The 10,773-nt window shown below is 39.3% G+C and overlaps 1 protein-coding gene across 1 annotated transcript; it reads right to left on the reverse strand.

Moving 5' to 3' along the window:
• Positions 1-343: 343 nt before the first annotated feature.
• Positions 344-2,459, reverse strand: LOC110097420 (receptor protein kinase-like protein ZAR1). The gene has a single exon (XM_020823787.2). It carries the CDS (start codon positions 2,457-2,459, stop codon positions 594-596), a length of 1,866 nt encoding a protein of 621 aa, XP_020679446.1. The 3' UTR covers positions 344-593.
• Between the last annotated feature and the right edge of the window lie 8,314 nt (positions 2,460-10,773).

Here is a 10,773-nt window from a genome sequence, read left to right on the forward strand (position 1 = left end):
ATCGGTATAAAAATTATGGATTTTGTTTGGTATGATCCCTAGGATGATCAATTTTGTACAATGTCAATCATATTGTATAATATGTATTGTACAATTGAACGACCATAAAAAAAAAAAAAAAACTCTCTCAATATATAATTCTGATACAAATTTACTATTCTGACCTGTCGTCCAGACTCACCTCTCCCGAAGACGACTCCCAGTTTTGTCCACTTTAACTTCAAAACCGACAAAAAGTTTGGGATTCAAATTCGACGGCAGCAAATAGGCAAAACAAATATATTCCCATTCGAAAATGTTCAATAAAATACAAACAAAATCGCTGCAGTACAGTCATGGATTACAACAGGGACAAGTTAGAGATGAATTACAAAATTATTAGATTAATTTTAAAATGAATTATTTAAGATATATAATTCATCTTAAAATAAATTTAATAATTTTACAATTCATCGATCATGTTTATAATAAAACATCTTAACCAATTTTTTTTCCCTGCTAGCTTCAGTCCAAACTGTTATCCAATACTCCTACAATGACCACACACTACCCCAGCGTTATTAAACCGGATATAACAGCACCCCGAACCCGGCTCAACTCCCCGGCCCAATGCGCTCGAGCCCATCCACCACCGTCCTCATCCGCGGACGCGCTTCCGGATCCGCTTCCGTACACCCAAGCGCGATATGAAACACCGCAAGTACCTCCCGCTTAGCGTGCACCTCTTTCAGTAACGCCGGGTCCACCACCTCCGATAGCGGTCGTGCCTCCTTGAACGACCGGTGCACCGAGTCCACCATCCCCGACTCCGGTCTCCTCCCGGTCGCCACCTCCATCATCAGTACTCCAAACGCGTACACATCGCCTCTCTGCGTAGGAGGCGACCTCATCTCCGGTGCTGCGTAGGCCGCCTCCACCGCAGCCAGCTGCTGCTTCGTTCCACCTCCGCCACCACGCTGCAATTGAGCAATCCCGAAACCGGAAACGTATGGCCGTAGCTCCTCGTCGAGAAGAATCTTGGTGCTCTTCAAGCTGCCATGAACGAGCTTCCTCGGGCTGTAATCATGGAGGCAAGCCAACCCTTGTCCCACTCCCTTCAAGATCGCAAGTCTCGCCGCCCATGTAAGTGGGGTCAGAGTCGGTCCTCCCGCCGCCGCTTGCTGCTCTCCGTGCAGTGCCATGAAGAGATTTCCATTAGGGATATAATCATAGATGAGTAGCTTCTCGTCAGGTGCGTAGTAATAAGCGCGAAGCTGGACCAAATTAGGATGCCGAGCGCGTCCGATCGCAGCTGCCTCGGCCTCAAACGTGCGGCGGCGGCGGCACTGGTCATCGGGACCGTTTCCGTCGTCTATCTCGCTGAGCCGACGGACAGCTAAAGCAGGGCCGCGACTGACGACGACTTTGTAGACAATGCCACTCCGGCTCTTTCCGATCACATAAGCTGAGGCACGGAGAAGTTCCTCAAGCTCGAGATCGAAGCTCTCGTCTACAGCCATGTAGATCTCTTCGGCATTCTGCCCCTCACGCCGATCATTCCACGCCGGCGAACCTTTCTGCTTCTTGCCAAAGATTCGGTTGCCACCAGCGGAGGCAACGCGCCTTCGGCGGAACTGCCATTGGAGTACAATAACTGATACGAGTGCGGCAATGATGATTACAGCGAGGATCGGGATCATCGCCACTGGCCTACGTTGCCTCGCTTCCGCGGTTGATCGCGGGGAAGGGGATCTGACATTGAAGCTAGGGTTTGAATTTGCAACTGGTTGATCGCAGGCGTACTTGAGCGGGAAACCGCAGAGGGCTGGATTCCCGGCGAAGGCGGTGGGGCCCTGGTTCAGCAGCGAACCGACCTGGGGTATTTCCCCAGAGAGCTGATTCTGCCTGAGATCCAAGCTCACGGCAACCGGAATGTTGCCGTAAGCAGACGGGATTTGTCCACTGAAGAGGTTGCAGGAGAGGTTCAGCACGCCGGAGAGCCGTGGGAGCGCGGCGATTTCCGGGGGGAGTGAGCCGTTGAGTTGGTTGGACGAAAGGTCGAGACTAGCGAGCGATTCTAAACCCGCAATCTCGGATGGCACGGGACCGGAGAAATCATTGTTGGAGAGGTCAAGCGATACCAAGCTTCTGATCTCGCCGATTGCCGACGGGATCTGGCCAAAGAAGCGGTTATACGGTAGCGAGAGGATTTCGAGAGACGAGAGCAGGGAGAGCTCAGACGGGAGGTAGCCCTCAAGAGAAATGTTCGCCAGAGAGACAGCGGTGACCCTTCCGCTCTGGCACGATACGCCTCGCCAAGCGCAGGGGTCTTCATCAGAATCGACCCAGGAGTCGAGAATGCGATAAGGATCGAGCGAGATTGCAGCCTTTAGAGCGAGCAGGGAAAGACCATCGGTTGTCAGCGCCGCCGCCTGCGAGGCGACAGAGAAAAGAAGTAGCGCCCAAGCAACCTTCACCATTGTTCTCCCTTATTCTTCTGCTCTCTCTCTCTCTCTACAATACCACCATTACTGCTACAAGGAGTGGAGGAGTGCGGCGTAGAGTTGAGTGAAGAGGCTGAGGAAGTAGACGAGAAGTGTATGCAGTACTGAAAACTCGAAAAGACAAAAATAGGTTGTTGAGTTGATGAAATTTATGATGAAGCTTAAAGCTCAGATGACTAATTTAGTAATTTGTTAGGTATTAAAAGGGCGAGTTGGGAGCCGTGGCGTTTTGAAATGATTCAAATCAATTTAGGCTTTTGTCGGGACCTAAGGGCGGCCCGGGAAATAAAATAACCGCGGTTTTGAAAAAGAACTGAGATATTATACGGAAGAAATTATTGTGTTCGTATGATTTACTTTATTGAGGATTGGACGGTGGGATATTGAGATTCTTTGTCCGCATAATCCTGCGCGAAGGAATTTTCTCTGCGCCACTCCCTTGGCCCACAATCTGCTTGTCGAAATTTGAAAATTTCCTTCCGATTATTATTATTATTATTTTGAGACTACGGTTCAATAAATAAAGTAATTGAAATTTATTGACCAAGAAGTTGACCAGATAATGAGATTGGTTTGTCGGCGGACCCCACCGTCCTGGTTGTATCGTAACCCGCAAGAGCTCGGTAAATATTGGGAAAGAGACTTCACATTTCACTCTCGCAAAAGCCAATGCCAAAATAACATCTATGTTTTCTTAAAATGATAAACAATTTTGTTTTGGAACTGTAAAAATGGTAAACATATAATTAATAAATTTTATTTATTTTTAAAACAATAAATTGATGACAAAGAACCAAATCTATCAATCACGTCTCTAATCATAATACTTAAAATATAGTAACTCGACCGTGTTGGTGTTTGGACTGAGCGAAAACAGGCCATCTACAGGTAGGATTTAATTTAATTAAGATTTAGATTTCGTTTGGCGTAAATTTTTAATACTTTCTAAATTAATTTTTTTAAGATTAAATTTTTTAAAGCAAAAATAATGATAAAAAATTATCCCAAATAAAATATTAGTAAATTACAAGGTTTTGAAAATAGGATCATACATCGAATCGGAAAAATGAGAAGTTTACAGTTCGACCGATTCGATTCTAACTGGGTGGCATAATAAATAATAATATTATTAAAAAGTATAAAATAAATGAGAAATTTTTCTCTAGTCCCTTCAATCTAGTATCTACAATCTATTTTCATATCAAACTAATCAAAGAAGCAAGCACTTGATGTATAAGATGTCTAGCATTCCGCCTTTTGTTCGTAAACAGGCAATTGATGTTGGCTGAAGTGTTTTGAAGAGGAATGCATATCAGGAAAAAAAATGTTTGCATAATCAAAACTAAGTAATTGGAGTAATGGTAAAGCCTTGGCTATAGTGATTTTTGATGAAGAGTGGTTTAGTACTTTGTCTTTCTTTTGTTCGCAACCACAGTAATAGTAAAGTCATGACCAAAAATATTAAGTAGAAAGAAAGACAGACAAATCAAAATAGGAAGATGCATACTAAATTGATTTTTACCCTATGATGACAACCTTATGATGATATGCTAGTGGTTTCTGAATGCAAACATAAATGTGAAAAAAATACTCAAAATGGAGAAGGAATTCAAACATGCGTCGGATTTGGCTAGTCTGAGCTCAATGGGTCGGCGGCCAAGATGAGTCGAAGCACGTGAGCTCGACAAACGGCGAAAGAAGTTTGATTAGCCGTGTGCGCCGACGGTTGGGAGGTCGGAGGATTTGTCTCATTGTTCCTTGTGGATGGACCGAGACCGGCGGAGAAGGAGCGCCAAGAGTCGCATATGGCCTATTTTAGGGCAGAACAACGAATAATAGAAAGGTTATACCAAACCACGCATACCCATGACCATTCGACCGTAGATTAAACGATTAGATTTGTGTTTTGAAGAACCGCCCGATTCTTCAAAAACCATCCAGTTCGGCGATTTCCCAGTTCAACTGGGTTCTTTACTGGTTTTTGACCGGTTCTTAATCCAGCTGGTTATTCCATTTAATCAGACCGCCCACTGGACTGGTTCATTGTTAAACCAATCAAATCGGTCTGTCTAGTCCAATTTTAAAAACCTTGGTAAATTATATAAATTTTGAATTTATTAAATTTTAAAGTTGTTAAATTTTAAAAATTATTTATTAAAATATTTTAAATTTAGATAAATCCTGAAAATTGTTTGGCAATGTAAGTTATAATTTAAGGTAATTAGTTCATTAAAATTTTAAATTAAAATTTTATTTTTTAAAAATTACATTTTAAATATGAGTTACTTTTTAATTTTAATCTTAAATAATAAATAATATAATTTGAAGTTAACAAAATGATTAAATAATTTAATTCATAGTTTATTTATTAATTACAATAAAGAGAGAGAAAATGCAAAATTAAGAAAAACTCATAAGAGCAAAAATGGAGTTTAAACCAATGTATATATGATATAATGCAAGACAAAGGCCATGGATTTTATATCAAGATTTGTGCAGTTCATCAAGCACAACTCTTCATACAAACTTATGAATGTCTCATAATCCTCTTAAAATCATAGGAGAATAATTATGAAGCGTAATAAAGGATACTTTGATGGGTAGATGGACCATACTAGTCATGAAGGTAATAATCTTCCTAAATTGATTGATTAAAATATCATTTTACTTATTTTTATATGGTCAATTTGAACTTTGGTGTATTTAAAAAGTTTTTTTTGTTTCTTTTTCTTTGTATTAGGAGATATCATCAATACATATAAAGTATTTTATTTGCTCATAAGACTTTTAAAAGTTGTCGAGTGTTGCGACTCATGACCCCGAGTTTGAGATTTTGATTATGACAAATAATGTCGTCTGAACTACTTTTCATTGAATATCATTTATGGTTTGCTATTGTCCATGAGTACTAACATTTCAGGAAGATCACAAGCCACTCAGGACAACGGGAAGACTCAAGTCTGGTTAGATTAAGAGTATGAGTTTGACAATGTAATTTGTTATTTATTTTATTTTTTATTTTCTTGAGTCTGACCATAAATTGCATGTAAGTTTGAGCAACCATGCACACACACAAGGGGATAGGGTTTTAAAAGTAAAAAATATAGTTTTTTCTTTCTCTAATAATCGTACTGTACGAAGTTATTTCATACTGTACGATATTATGTTATAAAATGATTTCTCTGAATAGATCGTACTGTACGAATACTATCGTATTGTACGATGTGTTTCAGATCCAAAACCCTAGCCGTCACATTAACTTAAGTAAGTTATTCTCCGCCATTCGTACTATACGAATAACATAGTATTGTACGATCTATTTTAAATATTTACTTAAATTAACCCGTGATTAGTGGAATAAATCAAAGCCTAATTACTGATTGATAATCGTACTGTACGAATACGTTCGTACTATACGATGAACAGAGACGAATTCTGATCGTCCCGGAGATCGTCCTTGACGATCCCTAGTTTTTGTCTCATCGTACTGTACGATGTCTATCGTACCATACGATGAACAGAGACGACATTTGATTGTCCCAGAATTCATCCTGGATGATGCCTTGATTTTGACCATTCATACTATACGGTGTGTATCGTACCATACGATGAACAGAAGACAACATTTGATCGTCTCGGCTATCGTCATGTACGAGCAGTGGTGGTGAGGATCGTACCGTATGATTCAGTATCGTACAGTACGATTAGATTTTGAACTGTTCGTACAACTTTGTACTAGGATGAAGCCTATTTATATATGTCATACTGTACGATGAGAAATCGTACTGTACGATTGTAACAGCTACTTTGAAAATTTCAGGGATTTTGGAGCCCGTTTTATGTGTCAAAATTGTTATGTTTCGAGAGATAGACAGAAAGAGAGGAACGTGATTAGAGAGGAAATCCTTGGGAGAGAGCTCTTGAGAAGTTTTGAGGGTTTGAGAGAGGAAGGAGAAGGTGAGCTTGGTGAGGGAGAAGAGGTGTGAGGGAGATCACACGGTTGATCCATACTTACTGCATCTTGCTCCTCCTGTGGCCTGGGAAGAACTTGTAGGAGGCTCTCTAAGGAGGAGACTCTTCTACATCCGTGACCTCGAAGGTATTCTGTCTTCTTTATGAGGGAGAAAAATGAGGAGGTTCTCTGTGAAAGATCGTTAGGGATGTTAGGCCCTATGAACTAGCCCAAGACTAATTAAAAGAGAGAGGTGAATTGATAATTTAAGAAATCTTTAAACCAAAGACAACAAACCAAATTCACCATAAAGAAATCAATGATGCAGAAATTAAATGCGGAAGTAATAAAAGAAAGAATACACCAGATTTATAGTGGTTCGGTCAAACCTTGACCTACATCCGCTCCTTGGAGGCACCCTCCAAGTATTGCACTAAACTAAGTGTCTCTCCTTTAGCCCCCACAGCTAGGCAGAGAAGCCCTTACAAAATCACTTCCACATTCCCCGATGCGGCGGAGTCGCCGGGTCCTTTAACACCGAAGATATCTTCTTCTTTGGTGAACTTCCCTAGAGACAAGCCTTAAATCAGACGGTATTCAGGTGCGAGCTTGCCAGAGCAACCGTGTGGAACCCCCTCCACACTCCCTTGAGTCCCCCCTCACAGGATCTTTTCCCTCTCTCAAACTCCACCCTTTCCTTACTCCCTTTCAAGCTCTCTCTTAAAGTTTTCCCCAAAAGAACGAAGTTACAATGGCTTCCAAAGATACTTACAAAAGTGCCTTGTTAAAAGCTTAAATAGAAGATCTCAAAACGTGCTCATTAATGCAAGTTGCCAACTTTATCGTCCAGGATGATATTCCTATCATCCTGTATGATCAGTGCAAATTAAGCCCAATCAGTCACGAATATTTGAGATGATCAGAAGAAATTTGTTCATATCATTCAGGACGATAATATATCATCCTGGATGATCAGTACAAATCATCTAATATCGTCCTGAACATCGCCCTGAAAAAGAGCTATTCAATGTCCAATCATCCAGCGTATCATCCCGGACGATCCTGCGATCGTCCAGGACGATTTGATCGTCCAATCAAGTGATAATTGCTTTCCTTAAATGTCAGATTAATTTAAGAAAAAATGTCCTGGATCATCCTGGATGATATTTTATAGTCTAGGATGATGTCCATAAATAAGGAATTCCTAAATAGATCTGGCGGCAGATTCTTTCTATTTTGAGCCTATCATCCTGGCCGATACAAAATCGTCCAAGATGATGTTTTTTGCAAAATGATAACTGCTTTAATGACGATGCCCTAATCAGAGTTTCTGCTTTTGAACCGATCATCTAGGACGATATAAATATCATTCCAGACGATGTTACCAAAAACAGTAAACTTTTGGGAACAGTTAAAGAATCTTCCAAGTTACAAAGTATTAGAAGCCACACCAAATACAATAGACTCAAGAAAGGAAAAAGGGTACAAACTAACTCAGAGATAGTCTACCCAATCCTGAGCTTGTTCCAAATTACAGTCTGATCGTGTAGACCTAAAATGTCAGTAGATAAGACAGTCGTAGAGAACATATCATCAAAATCATAATAAGAGTGTTTGCAATAAGAGTGTTTGCTATCATTAAAATTATAATCCATGAAAACAAATCTGCAACACTCTACCGTTACCAGGAGGGTGAAAACAGCGCTTGGCACTCCGCCATACCGGGTTGGTGAAAGGGAGTATTATAAGGGATTCTCCGCCTTGTCGAGGGGGGCAAAAGGAGAACTATAATTTATAGTAAAATTCCCAGAGCGGAGGACTCCGGGAAGTGGACGTAGGTCATGGTTTGACCGAACCACTATAAAATTTTGGTGTACTTTTTCCTTATCGCTGTTTACTTTTACTTGCACTTAATTTTCATAATATTTTCTTGATGAAATTTGTGGAAGAAAATGATTCTATTGTTGCACGTTGAGTTCAATTGTTTGACTTTGTAATAGTTTAAATTTTCATGTTAAAAATTTAAAAACATAAAAAAAATTAGACTCCTCCTTAGGTTTTAATTATTGGAACAAAGTTTTTACAATTCCCCCCCCCCCCCTTGTAGATCTATTTATTTCAATTGGTATAAGAGCATATTTTCAAAAATAGTGTTTTAAAAATCTTGAAAAAATGATCATGTCGCATTTTGGAAATCATAACACCGCGGATGGTTATTTAATAACCCGTCCACCTCTTTTTGATAACATCCCGTTTGATTTCTGGAAAATTAGAATGTCTACCTTTTTGTAATCTATTGATTACCGCATGTGGATTTTAGTCAATGATGGATATATTGCACCTTTTAAAACTATGAATGGAGTGAAAACTCCAGTACCTTTTAATGAATGGAGCAATGAGGATAAGGATTTAGCCCAATTGAATGCTAAGTGTTTAAATTGATTTTTTTGTGCATTGAAGTGTGAGGACTATATAAGAGTTTCTACCTGTGCTACTGGGAAGGAGATTTGGGATAGACTGTGCTTTACAAACGAAGGAACAGGTGAAGTAAAACAGTCTAGGCTTAATATTATATTGCATGATTATGAACTCTTCCGTATGAAACCTAGCGAAACAATATCTGACATGTGCACGAGGTTCACCCAAATCATGGCATCCTTGCATGCATTAGGTAGAGAGATTTCAAATTCTGAGAAAGTTAATAAGATTTTAATATGCTTACCTAGTTCCTATGATGTTAAGAAAATTGTTATCACTAAATCTAAAGATCTTAACGTTTATTTTATTGATAATCTCCTTGGGTCACTCATTGCATACGAGTAAGGGGTGAGTCAAAGACAAAGTGATGCAGGTAAAAAAAAGGAGCGAACAGTGGCACTAAAAACAAACAACTCAGAAAGTGATAACTTTGCAGGGGAGGAAGAAGATGATATAACACTGATGACCCGATAGTTCAAGAACTTTTTAAAGAGAAAACAATGGCGTCATAAGAATGGCTGGAATAAAGGTAAAAGCTCTAAGTTTACTAACACAATCTATTTTGAGTGCAGAAAGCCAGGTCACCTTCGAGCTGATTTCCCCAACTTAAAGAGCCAACATTCTAAGGAAAAGAGTGAAGACAAACCCAAGTATAAGAAAGGAAAAATGAAGACACAAAAAGCTTTTTGGGCTGACTTTGGCGCAGAATCATTAGAAGAAGAAGCAGAGGAGGAGGTAACAAATTTGTGTCTAATGGCTAATGATAATTTTGATCAATCAGATAGAGATGAGGTATGTCAGCTCTCATATGAAGATTTATTACTCATTTTTGAAAAAAGTCATGACTCGTATAAGAAATTGAAAAAGAAGCATGCTAGCCTTAATATTGAATTTAGTAGTTTACAAATTGAGCATGCTAACTTAGTCAAAGAAAATTTTGATTTAGATAAAGATCATATGCTACTTCTTGATGAGTATGATGCATTAAATAAGAAGCATATTGGACTAACTGAAATGCATGAAACCTTGAAAACCACTCATGTTGAACTAGAATAGGCTTTTCATATACTAGACAAACTTGCATTAGAAGTAGATCATAGTGAGCATTTGTTAAAAATAGAAGTTCATGGATTGGCATATCAAAACAATACTTTTCAAGAAAGAATCAAAGAACTAGAAAAAAGAAATTGCATCACTCACATTAGCCCAACCTAGTCAACCCCCAACATAGCATGCATCACACAACTTTAGGAAGAGGCATTACCACCCACATAGGTTAGTGAATCCATTTCCTAGTGTTAAGTGCTTCTCTTGTGGCATGCTAGGTCACATAGCCCGCACTTACATAATTCACCATAGGACACACTTATCATGGAGACCTAAAGTGCATCCATCATAGCATAGCATGCATACATCTCATTCATGCAAGCATAAGAAGGAACCCAAATTCACTTGGGTTCCCAAATCTAATCCTTGAATGAAATTATAGGGATGCTCTCACAAAAGACCTAGTGAGAGCATGTGGTACCTAGATAGTGGCTGTTCGCGACACATGACTGGAGATCTGAAGAAGTTCATTCTACTGGAGACCAGAAACGGAGGCAAAGTAACATTGTAAGACAACACTGCTAGGAAAGTGATAGGCTCATGTATTGTTGGTAATGTTAAAAAAATTTTAATTGAAAATGTCTTATTAGTTGATGGTTTGAAGCATAATTTACTTAACATTAGTCAATTGTGTGACAAAGGTTTTAACATTAAATTTTTGTTTGACAAATGCCTGATTAGTTTAAATGATAAACTAGTTTTAGAAGGAAAATGAATGAACAATGTTTATATGTTAGATCTTGATTGCATTGA

Source organism: Dendrobium catenatum, unplaced genomic scaffold (genome assembly GCF_001605985.2).
Source record: "Dendrobium catenatum unplaced genomic scaffold, ASM160598v2 fragScaff_scaffold_1640, whole genome shotgun sequence".
NCBI classification, from domain to species: domain Eukaryota; kingdom Viridiplantae; phylum Streptophyta; class Magnoliopsida; order Asparagales; family Orchidaceae; genus Dendrobium; species Dendrobium catenatum.

Bases quoted from the DNA above. Each gene is read 5' to 3' on its own strand.
- LOC110097420 (XM_020823787.2), bottom strand. From the start codon at position 2,459: ATGGTGAAGGTTGCTTGGGCGCTACTTCTTTTCTCTGTCGCCTCGCAG.